The sequence below is a fragment of the Alexandromys fortis genome, unplaced genomic scaffold (genome assembly GCF_014885135.2).
Source record: "Alexandromys fortis isolate MF-2015 unplaced genomic scaffold, M_Fortis_MF-2015_v1.1 scaffold_24, whole genome shotgun sequence".
Classification (NCBI taxonomy): Eukaryota; Metazoa; Chordata; class Mammalia; order Rodentia; family Cricetidae; genus Alexandromys; species Alexandromys fortis.
In genome coordinates, this window is record NW_026067906.1 from 7,737,168 (window position 1) to 7,756,113 (window position 18,946).

Below are 18,946 nucleotides of genomic sequence, written 5' to 3' on the forward strand. Positions count from 1 at the left end.
TTTTTTTTTTTTTTTTTTTTTTTTGTCGCTCTCTCTCCTCTCTCAATGATTAAACTAAAATCTGAATACAAATAAAATGGGCCAAGTATATTAACATCAAATTTGAAAGACAGAATTGAAGGATAACCATTCTGTTTCAAATCTGCAGTTACAGACACGACATTGTGAATATGTCAAAATGCTGTTAAGTAAGTCACTAGACCAAAATACTTAAAAGCCAATTCATGAATGAGTGGGCACTAGCACAACCAGCATTAGAACGCAGAGCTGGAGGCAAAGAATAATCACTGAAATAAGTGGTTTAACTGAACAGAAGGGAGAATACGATGTTTCCTCTTCATGTCATCTACAAAAGTCAACTGAGGAAAGATTCTAATGCTAAATTAGTAAAGTGAAATCAGAAGTGCCTAGAGCAGCTACGTTGAAAATTGCCTCCTGGCATCAGATTGTATAAAATGTATGAAATTGTCCAAGAAAACATTAAACAGAAAGGAAAGCTTGGGGAAATATACACATGGACTCAAAACTACCAGTAAGTTATTGAATGGGAACTCAACTACAAATTAAGAAAGAAAATAAATAGGATAGATAGATATCGGTAGATAGATAAATGATGATGATAGATAGATAGATAGATAGATAGATAGATAGATAGATAGATAGATAGGAATAGATAGATAGATAGGAATAGATAGATGATAGGTAGATAGATAGAGGATAGATAGATAGTTGATTGATGATAGATAGATGATAGATAGATAGATATGATAAATAGATATAGATGATACTTAGATGATTGATAGATGATAGATGATAGATAGATAGATAGATGATAGATAGATAGATAGATAGATAAAGAAATTCATTGAAAGACTTTGAAAATTCTTAATTACTTAACAATGGAAGCTTTTTTCAAATGGCCAATAAAAATTATTAACATTCTGAGATGCAAATTGAGGGATTAATATGCTGGTACCATAAGACGATAAGAATGGCGAATATTTAAAATTGGCTAACACATAACATTCCGTTCTCCGTGCCAATCTACTAACCCTTATTCTTCTTGATTCTTATTTTCTTTTTAGTTCCCAAGTCACTAAAGAAGACACAGCTTCAGTTTCAAGTTTTCTTTTGTTCTGTCTAATTCATGGCTGAAAATCTCAATTGTTTATTCTATCTAATTGAATTACTCAGCCTCAAGAATTGTTTCTCTGTTTTGCAATCTACCTTTCCATTACATGGCATAGGTCATGAACTGTTTCGTACTTTTATTAAACTGTCTATTCTTTTTGTAAGTTTTTGTTGAGTTTCTTTTACAGGACTCATTTTAAACTCCTTCTGTAGCAGTTCATGCATTTCTGTTTCTCTGAGGTCACCTGCTGGAGAATCTTGTTTTCTATAGGTACTGTCATGTCTCTGATTTTCATGGTTGTGTGTGTGTGTGTGTGTGTGTGTGTGTGTGTGTGTGTGCTCATTACATCTGTGTTTAAGACCGCATTCATTGAGGCTGGGGAGACAGCTCAGAGGTAAAGAGCACTGGCTGCTCTTGCAAACGACCTGAATTCAATTCCCAGGAACCATGTGATGTCTCACAACCATCTATACATGAGCTTTGATGCTCTCTTCTGGAATGTAGGAATACCGGCTGGCAGAACACTGAATGCATATTAAATAAATCTTAACTGCAATTACTTTGCATAAACATTACAGGGTGGCTTCCAGAAAGAATTCTCCTTGCAGCCTGAGGAAGTTGGTTGGTTGGTCAGAATTATGTTAGCAATGGTTGTGAATGTTTTGATGATTTATGCTGCAGTTGTTAGCAGTGATGTTGGCTGCATAGGTAATTAGGCAAAAGGATTTAGTGGTCTCTTGTCGCTTTGTTGATGAATCTGACTTGGCTTACAGCCATTCCTAACAGCACTGGGATCCAAACACACAAAGAGGCTGTGAAGCCAGATTCCTTGAATCAGAATATTGTAAATTGCAATAGCACTTTTGAAGGAGGCACAAGTTGCCTCTTCTTGTGCAACTGAATACAGCACACTCACTACACCAGTGTAGGTCTGTGTCATACCTCAGCAGTATAGAATCTGCAGGACAGCATGGAATTGTGGTGCTGATAATGGTGTTAGGGGGTGTTCTAAAGCACAGCCCTGGGATGGCACAGGAAAGAAAGAAAAAAAAAATGCTTCAGAGCCTGTGCCATGCAGAGTCTGGCATAGCTGCAAATCAGGTATAAATACTAACAAGACAGTGGCAGCTTAGACTCTGGGGAGATGAGCAACATATGGCGTTGACTCTGGACCCTGGAATAGCATCCCTTGGCAACAGCCTATTCTCTGAGGCAGGAAACAGCGTTCTGTTTCTCTCACTGACATCCCTCCATACTAGCAAAGGTTTGACCACAGGGTATAAACATATTACTAGTGATCCTTGTTTAAACTTTCACCAGCAATGCCAGAACAGCTTCGGTGTATAATACCCTTGTCAGAGAAGCCACCAATATATAATTTAGCTTTTCAGTTTATGGTAAGAGTAAAATACAATCTCATTTAATTTTGAATTTTCATAAGTATTTATAAAAGTAAAAATCTTGTCATGCTCCAGTATCCTTCTTCATGAACTCATTTTATTACCCACCCACTTCTTTATTGAATTGCCTATTCCTTAGTGAGAGGGTTTATAAATTATATGTTTAACAGTTATATATGTCATAAAAATCTCTTAGTCTATAAATCTTTATTCTTTTGAAGGACAATTGCTCAAATTATTGTTAAATTTTATTAAAATTTTTCTTAATGGTTTATGATTTATGTTTTAAAAATTACATGTAGGAACGTAACATATCCTCAGCACAATACTTTTTCTTAAGTTGAAGTGATTTAAAGTGAATCCAATCTCATAGGTCATGAACCCATCCCCTCAGTATCAACAGAGACCATCATTGCAATTGAAAATAATTCTGAACCATTATTTATTTTTAATGTTTACTTATTTAATTTTGACTTCCCCTCAAACACAGAATCACATATGGTTTCAAAACTTCACTGTTTCTTCTCACTGTGACACTGCTTGCTTTGGGTTCCCTAGCCATCATCTTACATGCATGCTTTTACCTGATGAAAGTCTTTAAAATTAAGTTCTGTTAGTGTTGCCCAACAGTATTCTATTTTACCTTTAACCTACTCAGTATGTATTAAATGTCTTTAACATGATGTTAATGTCACACATTTGGTTGCATGAGAATATTTGAGGAGTTTTCCACATTCAGTCTTTAACTAAAACTTAACTTTTGTGGACCTCAAAAAAATCTTTTTGTGCAATAAACAGTTGGAATTTCTTAAACTCATCTGGTTTCACTGGACTCTCAGTTGACAAGTGATAATCTATTAAAATACTTCAATAGTGGCATTATTTGTGTAACATATAAATACGAAAGGCAAAGGATCCTTTTATTACATGAATGTCAAAACCCCTTGTGAGAGGTGATACTTTTTCTAAATAGTAACACTATACCTGTGTGGATCAGTGTATGAGCCCTTTTGTGACTGCCTGAATAAGCTTCTTCCTGAAGAGCTCTTTAAGCCCTCGTGTCCTAAATTTACTCAATTTTAAAATAAGGATAATGTGTGCAGATTCTACCTGTGAAGATGCTACTGCTAAATGAGATGATAAACCACTTGTGTCTTGTACAGTGTGTTCCCTCACTAATACGAACATTTTGAAGATAAGGGCATTTATAAAGTATACTAAGCATTTAATCATTTCTACATATCAACTCAAAACAGATAAATTGCCATCATGGATGCCTTAGGTTCCTAAAGACAGAAGATGAAGAGGAGAAAGATTTTTCACTAGGCTTATGATAAATTCTCATATTCTGTGAATAATTACTCATTTCAAATAAAAGTGTTGATTTTAGTGATCACTGTGGTGTGAGAGATGACGTATAAAAAATCCATGTGTAAGTAGTAGTACTCTGGGAAAAGAAAAGACATTGCAGCTTACTGACAAACTCCGCGACCTACACTTACACTTAGTACAGTATATTTATGTCAGTAAACAGACACTTAAGAAACTGAATTAACACTTTCTCAAAACCTCTAGGGTTGTTTTAAGATAAAATATACTTTATAACTAACAGAGTATTTTTTTTGCCAAAATCAATTTTCTATCTTCTGTATTGAACTAGGGGCAACTGAAGTAAGATAAATGAAGGCACAAAATGAAAACACATAGGATATCGTGGGGCAACAATCATATTATGCAACTTCTAAAAATGAAACTGTATTATTTACATTATCTATCTAATTTTTAGTAAATCTAAATCTATTGTTTCATAATATAAAAGTATTTTAAAGATGAATAACAAAACTAGAAATTCTGCCCAAACAGAAACCTTCTTGTTTATCTAAGCAACTATGAGTATGATGCCTATTTTAATTATTTTGGACCACAGAAACATTAAATTCAAATACCGCACTATTTGACATCAAATATTCACTCTCTTAATCAAGCCCATCCTTTTACTTGAAGAAAAATCAAAACCTCTTCTTTAAGCGTATGACAGCAATGACCTATAGTAGCGAGTTCCTGCAAGAACTAGTGTGAGAAAGAACATTGAGGGTATAAATTGTTATAATTACTTCTGAAGATACCTATCATTAAACTAAGGAAATCAACAAAATAACACAGAGACATCTAAGGTATCCACAGCATGTTCTTACAAACCAAAATGGAATAATTGCTCCCACTACAAACAAATGTAACTAGGATGATAAGAGGGATAACAGGAGGGATAAAGGAAGGCAGGAAGGAGGGAGGGAAGGAAGGAAGGAAGGAAGGAAGGAAGGAAGGAAGGAAGGAAGGAAGGAAGGAGGGAGGGAGGAAGAAGGGAGGGAAAAAGGGAGGGAAGAAGGAGGAAGGGAGGAAAGAATGAAGGAAGGAAAGAAGAGAGAAAGGAGAAAGAAAGGGAGGGAGGGAGGAAGAAAAGAATAAAGGAAGGAAAGGAAGAAGAAAGGAAGGAAGGAAGGAAGGAAGGAAGGAAGGAAGGAAGGAAGGAAGGAAGGAAGGAAGGAAAAAAGAGAAGGCCTACGGTTTGAGTTAAATTGAAACAAACAAGATTATCATGCTTAAAAATATGTGAATTGAGGCTCCTAATTCAGCTGAGTTACAAATACAGAGCCATTCTTAATAACATTTTCAATATTTTCGTTTTTCTATGAAGGCATTACAAAACCAAACCCTAGTGCTCAGCTATATTTGGACTGCAGGCTCTGATGTAATTTGCCCTGTGCGTCTCTACTTCACCTTGTCAAAGAGTACTGCTTCCCCAAGGCTGCCCCAGGGTCCTGTTGACGGATGGCTCTAATTGCAGTTGGTGCTGTAAACAAGGCAGCAACTCCATGCTCTGCAAGCACGCGGAAATAAGCGCCGGCATCTGGTGTTCCCACAGGCTTTCCCTATGATGAGATTCATTTCAAATGTCACTGGCTAAATGTCCCGCATTTCACCGACAGTTCAGTACCTACATATTTAACACAGCAATATTAACAAGGATAGCTTAGCAACAAATCTTAATTTTAAGACTGTACCTTGTTCTGTTATAATTTAAAACTATAAAAGAAAAAGATCCAGGCTATTTTCTCCCAATTAGGATCGATCTTGGAAGTTTTTAAATTGCAGTTAAGTCTTTTTCAAAATGTTGAAAGATTAAGAACTGGAAATATTTATCCATTGAAATTAGAAGCATAATAGAATCTTTCATGTCAAGAAATTACATATACATTTTGTATTAACTATGTATGTATAATATACATTTGAATATGTAATATAAATTTATGTTACATAATATATTNAGAGAGATTTTTTTGTAAAAGATTAAGCAAATATAGCTATGTTATTGGCATTAGCATGTTTTAATTAAAATATTAAAAGCAATGAGTGCAATTCTCAAATGTTTGAGAAAAATTAAAAGTTAAAATCACAATGATTCCTGAGCAATGACCTTTTCAGTTAAATGTCTGACAGAAACCTCTATAAATTAAACAAAAATATCTCACAGATTAGCAACCAACATATACCTTTTAATCTTAAAATGATATTATACACATCAATTGAAGAATAATGCATAAATCATAACAATGCTGGAAACTGTAAAACTCAGAGGCACAAATCACTTTAATAGAAACTTTTACAAGAATAAACAGGCAACATTTAAAGAACAATTTATCATAAGTTTAAAACAGTCATTTTTAAACTATGCCTTCCTTTGTCCATCTCTTCTCATCATGGCTAAAATGTTCTATGCTTAGAGAAAGGTGCTGGAAATATTAGTTTATGCTAAATAAAAGTGTAAACATGTCCTAGGGTAAAGCAAAAGTAGTAGAGATTGACATAAATAAAAGAAAGTAGTTGCCTTAATTCATTTTTTGATGCTTTGAATATGCTGAAGTATATCAGAGATTCCCAAAAGATGGACCATTCTTGGCCCATGGGAGCTCTACTGATTAAATCCCATTGTAGCTTCCCATAATTCTAGAAAACTCATATGTCAAGTTCTAAATTTAGGCAAGTAGAGGAAATATTTACTTACAGCCAACTCAAAAATTTTTCTAAACAGACAATGAAAAAAGAACTGTCAGTGTGGTGGTTTGAATGAGATTGAACACCATGGGCTCATTGATGGAATGTTTGGTCCTCAGTTGGTGAAACTGTTTGGGAAGAATCAAAAGGTGTGGCCTTGTTGGAGGAGATGTGTCAAAGGGGGAAAGGCATTAAGTTTTCAAAAACCCACAGTATTCCAAATTTACTTTCTCTGTTTTGAGGTCATACCTCGAAATATGAGCTATCAAGTACTGCTTTATCATCATGCCTACGAACCCTAAACCATGCTCCCCACCATGATGGTCATGGACTTTAACACTCTGAAACAATAAGCCCCAAATAAACTCTTTCTTCAATAACTTATCTGGGTCATGATGTATTATCATGAAAACAGTAACATAAACAACCAAATTAAGGGAGATCATAGCTGGACAATAATTTAGATTTAGTTCTTACTACACAATAAGTATTTGACATTACACAATTATGGTTTAGTTTTTATTTTTAAACAATCATCATTACTGTTCTTTTATGTAACTATATTTCTTTTCTTTAATAAAAGTAACCTTTTAGACCTCTTCTAGAATTCAAGTGCTTTTAATCTCATACTTTAAATATCACCCATTATGACTTGAAATTCTTTGTAATAACCCCAGCTATCCTATAGAAGTCAACCTCCATTTATATCAATACTATATATAAGTCAGTAAATTCAAATAGAACAGAAAGCTACCTATTACAAACAAGCAACACATGTACATAGCTTGAATCAAATTCTGAAGCTGTATGACTATCAATCAGGAAGAATATTGCAACTTTATTTTTTGCTTTATTCTTTTTAATAAAGTAAGAAAAACATTCTTGACCTTTATCTCTTCAAAATATCTTAAGCATCAATCAATCCTGTGAGTACTAGATGGCCATTTGGTAGACCTGCTGCCACCCACCTGAAAATGATTTATAAAATAATCCTTATGCAATTGACTTGTGCTATCTTCCTATTTTCATGTGTCTTAAGTAAGAACAAACCACTTTGTCAATATTTGCTTGATAAGGCAACAGTACTGAGATGATTTCTCAAAATTGTTTCACCTCCACTAAAGAAACAGATTCTCTGGCCAAGTGAAGCAGATTCACACTGCTTAGCGGAGACAGAGAAAAATGATACTGAATCAAAATTGATCATTGTATTTATGTCTACTAATGCAAGACATGTCATAATAAAATCAGTGTGCAATAAGTGACTGTCTTCATAAATGATATATTTTGATTCTTTTATAGTGCCTTCAGCTAGCTACATTTAAAAATAACAAAATGATTTGCTAAATATTAAAAAAATATTGCTCAAATAAACATTTTATGGATAATACAGGATTATAACTATATTGGAGTTCTGATAGGTCAAAGAAATATAAAATATTATATTCAGTGAACAAAAAATGGAATGCCATCATATTGACTTACTATTATTAATCTTTGAAGTGGTATATAAAAGTCTCATGATCCTTTATTCATTAAGTAAACTGAAAATGTTCAGTTGTTTTGAATTTTAATGTGCATTTTCCAGAAAATTATAAGTAAAAAACAATGTTTCCCTATTTTAAGATTACATATATATATATTTAAGAATTACTGTATCATCTCAAGATTGATTAGAAAAATGATAATATCAAAGCAAATGTGTCCTGAAACACCCTGCTGAATAACATTCATATTCTTAGAATGACATATAGTAATTATTATACTAAGAATTTAATTAAATAAATATCTCTCTGAATATCAGACAGGACCTAACTAGACATTTCATTGGGAAACCTAATACAGCTGTATGTTTTATAGGTAAATAGTATTAGATTAATCATAGTTTAATAAATATTTATTGAGCAGGTACTATGGGTTAATTAGTATGGTTACAAGCCACTGAAGGTCCTGCTTTAATATAAGTTGTAATCTGACAAAAAGGACATGGAAGAATGTATACATATTGTAAATAATTGTATAGAAGATGCTTCAGGCTGTGCTCACAATAAATGGGTAGAGTACAGAAGCGTCTTGTCACCAGGCCCTTCACTGCTAGTAGGTTCAAAACACTGAAGCAAAACCCAGGAGCATTTTTCTTTATGAACATTAAATAAAACCGACTTCAGTACCTTATTGATTTTATTGAGCATGCTTTCCTCACATCCTCCTGCACATGTACACACATAGAGAAGCCAGTGCACATAAGCACTCTATCATCTGTGTAATGGCTTTCGAATGTACCCAATAATGCAGCAACCATGCTGATCAGACAGTAGAAAAGGACCCCACTTCCACAGGTTGTGTTTAAGTGACTAGCAATAGCCAAGCACTGAATTTAAAAATACAATTCTAAGATTAGCCTGTTGAAAAAGCAAACAAGCAAAAATGCAGCAGAAGGCCACAATGTAAAAGCTGCCTATGCCCAAATCAGTGTCAATTCTCCTGGATTGTTTGCTTTTAAATGACCCCAAATTAAAGTTTGCATCATGGGTTCTGCCTAAATGGCATACGATAAACAATACTGTTATTGACACTTGTTTAAGGAAGAGATTCTACAGCTTCATTTGTTACATGTATGTATTACTGATTGATTGAGGGAGGGAGGGAGGGAGGGAGGGAGGGAGAGAGAGAGAGAGAGAGAGAGAGAGAGAGAGAGAGAGAGAGAGAGAGAGAGGTGCTTCAGGACATGTGGAAATCAGAAAACTATCCTTATGAGTCATTTCTCTCCCTCTACCTTGTAGGATCCCAGGGTCTAACTCAGGTCCTCTGGAATCTACACAAGCACCTCTACCAACTGATTCATCTTGCCAGCCCACACGGCATAAAGTAAACATCAGTTTTACAAAGCAGCAATTACTATTATTAGCTAGACTTATAATGTGGTTAGTAACATTTCACAGTCCAAAAACCAAGACAGTTATATTTTAAAAAAGCCTTGAAATTAACTTCCTTGTATAATTTTGTTTACTACTTTGGGACTCAGCCTGTTATTAATGGACTACAAATAACGATGCTCTGGTTTGAAAAGCAAGCAACCATACAAGTGCACACATATTTACTATTGATATTACATCTTTAAACAGTGATGTAAGAAAGTATTAACCCTCTTCCAAAGAAAGATAAATATCCAAGTCAAATTTTTGAACCCTAAACAAAATGAAGACCCTTATTACAAATCCTGTGATTCTGCTGGTGGAGATCATTGCTACGTGTGGTTTTCTGGCTTTGACATAAATATTTTTGAGCCCAGTGCTTGCCTCTGTTTTTGCAGAATGAGAAATATGTCTAGTTTCTTTCTGAACACTATTTTTGAGAATGTCACCCAAGGCGTGTTTTGACTGAGGTTTTGAGGGGAAGAGAGCGGCATTCTTCACCAGCCAGTGTGAATTTCATTTCGGCAGACAGGTGCTGCAGAGTATTGCCTTGTTTATTCTGGAACAGTGATGGAGCTGGCAACAGCATTTGTTAAGTTTCTACTTCATATCCTATGCCATTACCAAAGCGTGAGGATTTGGGCCTGCAACATTTAAGCTTGAGATTTACTACCACATAAACAAATCTCCAAGATCTATTATTCAATTGGGAAACATCAGAATGTAGAATAGGTTATCTAATTTTTACAATGCTGTGTGTATAAAACAGAAAAGAGATTGTTATGCATTAATTAACTTTTGTACACACACACTAAAATTTCCTTCAAGACAGAGGAATTATTTGAAAATATGGAAATGGTAAAGTGATAATTTTTTCTTTGTCTTCTACATTTTGAAACATGAAACAAGCAAATAAAGAGCTTTAATGACTGGGGATATCATTCTGTAGCTTCAGAGCTGACCATGTTTTATTGAATAACCTGGCGGGGTTTATCCCTGTGAGAGGCTAGTTCTTCCTTACCCAGCTGTCATTAGTTGCCTTTGGTTCTTTGTCTAGAGTTAGAACCCCATCAAATTTTCCCATGTCCACATCAGGATGTCCGTTGATATATTGCCATGCTTCGGGTCTTGTTTATGTCACTATTTCTGAGTGAACTCCTGTCTTCTAGTTATTGATGATTTCTTGTTTTATTTAACTAATACATTTAAATTTATTATAGATGTTTATTTATAGGAAAAAACATTGTACACACAGGGATCAGAACTTACACTGAGGGCTTCAGGCATACACTGAGGGCTTTGGAATAAATCTCTATGTAGAAGTAGTTGAGTGTGTGCGGGGGTACGTGCATGCGTGTGTGTGTGTGTGTGTGTGTGTGTATGAGAGAGAGCGAGAGCGAGAGAGAGAGGGGGGAGAAGGAGAGAGAGAGAGNAGAGAGAGAGAGAGAGAGAGATTCATGTATGTTAAATACATAGGGTATTGTGTGATCTGAATAATATCCGGATATTAGAAATGTAATACCTAATTTAGACTGTGGCAGAAGGGACCTTTGAAGACATGTTTAGGCGGTAGAAGCTCTATCCACCTTCATGAATAGATTAATGTTGCTACCCAAAGAGCTTGGAGGAGTGGATTTGTTTTCTTACTTATCTGTTCTTTTGCCACTTGAGGACAGTATTTCTCTGCCCTTTATGGTATAATAATAAGGTGCTATGTTGGAAATAAACAGCAAGCCTTCCAGGAAGTTGATCATATTCTTTAGCCTTCAAAACAGTGAGAAAGAGAAATCTGCTTTCTTCATATTATCCAGTCTGTGGAATACTGTTAAAGCAGCCCTAAGAAAACCTACCCTCTATAGCTGAAGCTGTCCACTGTTAATCTTTACGATTTGCCTCTTACCTGCCTTTCTCAGCTCTTGGAATTAAGCACAATGAGTCTTAAAATGAGACTAATACCCAGGAAAGAAGCCATTGCTTCCATCTAGGTGATTAGCATCTACGGATCTCCAGAAATAGAATCTTACTTCTGGAAGTGATAGCATGAAGTAAATGATACGGAGCATGCAGTTGGCAACTCTTTAACCCCAGTGCTAAGCTAATTAGAGGGCTGACATATTTAGCATGCTCAATATTCACAGAGAGCATTTATCGTTGGCACAGCTAGTCGTTCACAGCTTCTACTAGGACTTTTTTTTTAAACCTCTGTGTTCATCTGTGCTAATTGATTTTCAGTCACTCTGCTATCGTGGACTAGAGGGAAACATTGAGATATTTATCTGTATCCACAGTGATCAGTGAGCCTGTGCAATCAACAGAGACATTTAATAGTTCCTTACTAATCACGCTTTCTGATTTCTATCGGAGCAGTGCAGTACAATATATGAAGACCTGAGGTTGTACAATACCACATTCTTTCACTGTATCCAACATTGCCCAGACAACCTCCAATGTACTTATATCTCCTCGTATTCATAAGTAAAATCAACCCACCAATCCCTCAATTATCCATAATTCTTGTCATAAAGTTCTTTAGATTGATTTTAATTCCTTGACTATATTGTCAGCTCCTATAGTTCAAAACCCATATCTGATGCCTATTCTGTCTCCCCTTCAGCCTCTAGAACAGTGTTGATATGCTTCTATAAATATTGCCCATTGAGTTATAACAACGTTTTGCTTGCTTCATCATACATGCCACACAGGTATATATATAAAAATAAATGCAAAAACAAACATCTTTATTCCAATTGCCATTTGAAGACTCTAAAAGATGCTGGCATCAGATTTATATGTATATTTTTTTCAATTGAGAAGATCTTATACAAACCCAGTCACAGTAACGACTGAGTCATTTTCATTACTTCACACTCAGAAAAACAGAATACTGACATGCTACATTTAAAAAAAGGAATTTTCCATTACATGAGTGGAAAAAGAAGCCTGTATGTTGCTTACTAAGAGGGTTAGTTAGTTAAATAACAGCTACTCGTGTTAAAGTGAAGTAACATGCTCTATCTTTGAGAAAAATTTAAAAATGAGAATATATGTGAAAATTCAAATTATGGGTAGGAAATATAACTACACAAGCAGATAATAATTGTATTTTTAAGAGCCAGGATTGGATGATGGATTAAGAAATACCACTAGTATTTTGCAAAATACTGCATAGCATAACTTCATGGAAATTATAGATCTGGGACAAAACAGATATCCCAGAGAATGTCATCTAAGTGGCTTTAGAGAGAGCTAAGTTTATCATCTACTAAAACATCTGTCCAGTAGTTCTCATCTTTAATACTTTAAAATATGAAATTTTTATGCTTGAAAATAACCTGAAGCCATTGTCTATAAAATGATTAGAATTATTCATAATTTATTCACAAATTGCCTGTCCATGTATATACTGTCATATTCGTGTATGACATGATATTTCTTTGAAGTTTTAAATTGCTTTCACATACAGTATTCCAGGGGTGTCCTATGCAATACGGGAAAATGCAGAGTTCATTTTCATGCGAGTCTGTCAATAAAAAGAGGATGCAGGGTCCCCTCAACTCTCAATTCCTTCTGTGAGTTCAGAAAAGAGCATGCAATAAAAAAGGGTAACAAGCTGAGCGTTCCGAAGTCCTCCAAACTAGAAATAAAGCTGGAAGTGGGAGGCTATAAAAATGTGGGTAGTGGTGAGCCATGCAAAGGGCTGTTATTCTTAGATGGAAAGCTTCAAAGATATGCTTATTTCCCTCAAAAGTTCTACCCATAAAGGACAGATCCTTGAGCAGGGCGACCACTGGGATGTTTCCCACACCTGCTCCCCTTTCTTCAAAGTCGGTGGTAGCACAAGAACTTGCAGTGCCTGGTGCGCTGCTCCTTTAGCTTGGCTTAGAAGAGAATTAATGGGATCCAAAGGGAGCTGCCTCCAGTACTCCGGTGACCACTACGAATCTGTGAGGACAAACAGGCTTCGAAGGAAGACAAGTGGAAGACTTAAAAACTCCACATTTTATAATGGCTGGAATGCAGAAGAATAAATGGCTTATGTTTTAATTTCAGTATTCTGTCCTGGAGAAAAGCACTTGGTATTTTTGAGTAACGACTCACAAGGCCCACACGAATTTTAATTTTATTATTACGATTTCCCAATTAGTCTACATGCTTTGCACGGATTCATCAGTTAAGTGATCAAAGTGCTTGCTACTCTTAATCCTTATAAATGAGAAACCCGAGTCACAGCCTTTTGCCTGAAGCCAAACAAACACGGAATGTCAGGAGTCACACCATCCGGCTTTAACTAGTGAAAGCTGTTTCTCAAATAAATTCAGCAGTATCAGTGACTTCGGAAAAGTAACTAGAGTGAATGGCAGACATAAAGGTTGAAACATGTTACCAAATAATATATTTCATTCTGAAAAAAAAAACCACAATGATTTAAAAAAAAGAGTTGCAGAAATGGAAATTGGAGAGTGTGTACCAACTTTCTCATTTTATATATGAGAAATGGATTCTTAAAGATGGTGAATTTAACCAGGGTCATACTAATAAATAAAGGCAAATATTAAAATTTCCAGATAAGAAATAATAATAATAATAATTCAGAATGTTAAGTCCTTTACCTTTTGCAAGCAATTTTCTATACAACAAGCAGAGTACAGTGCATTACTTTAAAGTTAATTATTGAATTATTAACAATAATAACCTTCCACTCAAGTGAGCCTGAAGGGAATTTTGAAGAAGTTTATAAGCATGGCTTGCTATTTGCTGATCTCTAATCTGTGGAATGCAAGCAGATGCAAAGCAAGAGTAAACTGTGTTTTGTGAATTGCAGTTCTGCTTTTTTCATTCATTTGCTTATCCAACAGATTTAGCTAGCCCAGGCTGGCCTCAGACACACTATGAAGCTGAGAATAACATTGATATTATTGTCTTCCTATATCCAAGGGTAATGGCTTTATGTGGTTCTGAGGAGCCAAGTCTGAGCTTTTTTCATGCTATATAAATATAATATCAAATAAACTACATCTCCAGCTTTTTCAATGGCTCCAAAAAAGAATTTTAATTATACAGAAATGATAATTATTCTGTCAAAAGCAAGTATACTAACAAGTTTATGGCTTAACCTCAAGATAGATTTAACATAAACAGTAACTAATACTATCCACTAAACCTAAGTAATAATTTAGGCAGTGAATTGTCAACTGACTTTCTACTCAACACTGCTGCTGCCACTGACGACCCATGGGTGCCCTGTATTCTGCAATGGAAATGTGTGTATAAGACACACACTTGCAACTGATGCATAGCCAAGACGAAGGTCTACAAGGAATGTTTATCTTTGATCAATCATCTTGGGTTTGATTCTGCAGATGGCAGCCTGGAAAAGTAGGCAAACAATAAATCGAACACAGACCAAAACATATGTCCGTATATAATCAACATGTTCCAATACATATATTTATGCCTGCTACTTTTTATTAGAGTGACTTAGGCATCAATGTTCCTATATGACCACGAGCGGTGCGTCCACCCACTGAGACTGAGGGACTGATCTAATGGGAGATCATCAAGGCCAGTTGGACTGGAACTGATGGAGCATATGATCAAACTGGACTCTCTGAATGTGGCTGAAGGTGGAGGCTGACGGAGAAGACAAGGACAATGGTGCTGGGTTTTGATTCTACCGTATGGACAGGTTTTGTGGGAGCCTAGTTTGTTTGGATGCTCACCTTCCTGGACCTGAAGGAAACAGGGAGGACCTTGGACTTCCTATAGGGTAGGAAACCTTGATTGCCCCTTGGACTAGAGAGGCGGAGGAAGGGGGTGGGGGGAGGGGAGGGAAGTGGGATGAGGGGATGAGGTGGAAATTTTCAATAAAAAAATAAATTAAAAAAAGAAAATATTAAATTATTATAGTTTGGTCTGGTGTTTACTCAAAGGCTAATGAGAAAGGTTCGATTGCCTCTTGATGTTTGTCATTGGAACTGATGGAAACAACGCTGATTTTTCAGGGCCAGGGCAGGGGTGGACTTATGAAAATAAATTACGTCATTAGGATCATATTCTTAGAGGGAAATCTGTAACAATGAACTCTTCTTTTTCTTTGTTTCTTTGCTACCATGCACTCCCTGCCATTTTATATTGTGCTGCCAAAGGCACAAAGCAATGAACCATGCAATGATGGACTGGAACCTCTGAAATCATGAGCCAAAATAACATTTCTTTGCTTGTTTTTAGGTAGATTACCTTAGATAGTTTGTCACAGAAACAGAAGACCAGTTATTGAGCTACCATAAAAAAATAATCTGTCCTCATCCATTTGATGCTGGAGTTAAGCCTGTTTCAATCAATATTCCATTAATAAAGTAGAAATCTGAAGAAGTTACTTATTCACTCTCAAGAATATGAAATTATTTATTTACTCTCAAGAATATGAAAATGGATTGTAAAGAACTGTTTTAACTATTTGATGCAAAATTGAGTATTCTAAATATATTCAGATGAACTAATAAGAGCAAACCTTTTTCTATAAAAAAACAATCTATCTGAATAAGCTATTCATGAAGTGCTTAGACAAAAAAATTGTTAAAATTATACATTTCTCTTCTGGGGAAATAAAATCTTTTAAGTCAATATTTTTTTATAAGTAATGTTATTAACAACTATCTATTGGAAAACAAACGGACTTGAAGAACTAGCTTTGAAGGTTGCACTGATGCTAAGCAAAATACAAATGATTCTGCCCCTAGCCCCCATGAGAACAGAAAGGAACAAGCAAACACTTTAAAAGAACATACACATGAATGGGGCTGCAACAAAGAAACAAGTCAGCATGATACATTTACTGGACTACTATACATAGGGGTTGATCTCATTCAAGAAATCAAAGAGGAAGTGTACATGAAATGTGATCTGCTGTATAACAGGAAAATATTTTGAGGAAAAAAAGGACAGATTCGTGAGTTTCTGTGACATGAATGAACATAAGGATAACTAGAGATATGGAGTCAGGCCTTAGAAAGGAAAAGAGAAACCAAGAGGAGATGGTTGGGGCCTCGAAAGATGGCTCAGCAGTTAAAAGCACCAACTACTCTTGCAGAAGATTAAGAGTTCAGCTCCCAGTGCCTATGTCATGCAGCTCACAGCCATCTATAAACTCCAGCTCCAAAGGATCCAGGACCCTCTTGTGACTTCCCCATACATATAATTAAAAATAAAATAAAAATACCTTTTAAAGAGAGGGGATGATGGCCACATTCTGAAATGATATCGTTACCAAAAGTGGTGGTGATTGGAAATACCCACAGGCTTGTGGAAAATGAGGATGATGAGTCATTGTGGAGCAAAGGTGAGAAAAGTCAAACTACAAGGTGGAAGATGTGAAAAAGAGCAAGTGAGTGTAGACAGTCCTTGAGAGATAAACAGAGAGCAGAAAGCAGTAGTACCCACTGCTACTCCTAGAATTCTATTTGGGAAATTGATAGGGGTTTGTTCATTTTAATGAGGGATTTATTAGTGCATTTTGAATGTAGATATCAACAGGATGCTGAAATTTTCAGTTATGTTCTCACCCTGCCGCTATAGAATGATAAGTCCACTTACTGAATTAAAAAAAAATCTTATTTAATGTCTTTTGCATTTGTCATTGTTGAAACAGGCTTCTTTCTAGAAGATCACAGTCTTGTATCTAGATGTTAAAGGACCAATGTAGCTTTAACTATTTCTTTCTTAAAAATTTCATCACCTAATGTACTTACAGATTTTAATTAAATTCTAGAGCAAGGTAGATTATCTTTTTTGAAATAAAAGAGCTCATTGATTATTCATTCGTAAAATGCCATGTGCTATTTGCATCAGAAAAGAAGTTTTGTTTGTGAATTGACTCTTGTCCTCCAGATGATTTGCCATATAATGAACTGCAAATCTCCTAGTACTTTGGAACATCACTTTTGCTAAATCAGGATTCATCCTTAAGGGAGAACAATATACCAGGACCCTAATTCACTGTAACAACACGCCTTTGAAATACTATGGCTTACTAGGCATAAAAGTGAAATTTCGATCATGCTAACTGATAGATCCATATTTTGAAGAAAAGTTAGCACTCTGAAAACTATGACAGTGATCTAATAAATTATGCTTTCTGCATAAAGACTATAGTTTTAGTACTGAAACATGGGAGTGTGGCTTCCTAAGTAAAATACTTCTTATAATACAAAAATAAACTAACACTAAATACAATTCTCTTTTCATCTCCATGGATTCTGCATTTATTAATTCAAATAACCATGGATCAAAAATGTTAGAAATAATATCTATACTGTATATACTGATATCTTCTTATCACTATTCTCTAGATAATACAATAATAGCTTTTTACATATAATTTATACTATATTAGTTATTGTGTAAAATGTAAATGTGATTTGAAATGTATGGAAGGATATGATTATTTCACACATACATGTCACAATTATTTATAGAAACCTGACAATCTGTGGGTTTTATTATGCACAAGGGATCCTGGAACCACTCTCTCACAGGCACCATGAGAATATATGTTATAAAACTGGTAATTAGAATTTTAAAAGAGAGGCACAAGTTGTACAAATCTTTGTGCTTTCGTTTGCTGTCCTGAAGACACATCAAGATTCTTTTTACGTTAATAACTTTAGCTTAAATTACTCAATTAGGTAAAAACTATGCGTGCATTTTTCATGTCCATTGATCCAGTTAACCATCTTTTAACGTTTCATTTTTTTTCTACCTCCCAGAAAGCACTGTGCCAGGCAGAGATGACAAATGTCCCTTGCCCACGGAATTTCCAGAATGACAGTACTGCCTTTGCAAAGCTGAAGGGATGTGGATGATTTAATGGAAGTATAAAGTAAAAATAACTTCGGTCAGGCCGAGAAAAGCAAAAATTGAAATCTACGAGCAGATGTGATACTGAGAAGCTGTGGCATTTAATACAGAATACTTAAGAGCCAGACCCTCCAGAAAAGGGCTACTGGGCTTTCAGAGCACGATGAATGTGGAGACTTAGCAGAGGGAAATATTCAACTACTGGCAGATTTCTGCCCATTTACGTCATGGTTTTATGGGGTGTTGGACGAGGAAAGTAGGATGCCTGGAAACTAAGAAAAGACTGGAAACGTAGGTGAGAAAGTGCTGATGGATCATTTATATTATACAAATGATTGATGTTCTTAAAGGGATAGGCATGCTTTGAAGCTGTGGTTTTTATATTTTAGCTTATGGATCAACGATTCATAAAACAGTAGAGTCGCCAGCAATTATAGAAAAGGTTACATAAACAATGGACCTTCCTTCCATTGTCTCTTGTAATGAAGTTCTTATAAATAGATTCAATGCAATCCCCATCAAGGTCCCATCAAAATTCTTCACAGATCTTGAGAGGACAATAATCAACTTTATATGGAAAAACAAAAAAC

The 18,946-nt window shown here is 35.3% G+C and overlaps 1 protein-coding gene across 1 annotated transcript in view; it reads right to left on the reverse strand.

Annotated features, from left to right (window-relative positions):
• Acss3 (acyl-CoA synthetase short chain family member 3) overlaps positions 1-18,946 on the reverse strand; it is a 156,008-nt gene that overhangs the window by 51,980 nt on the left and 85,082 nt on the right. Inside the window, exon 8 of the mRNA XM_050135474.1 lies at positions 5,311-5,462. Within this exon, the coding sequence (XP_049991431.1) occupies positions 5,311-5,462 (152 nt within the window). The remainder of the gene's footprint in view (positions 1-5,310; positions 5,463-18,946) is intronic.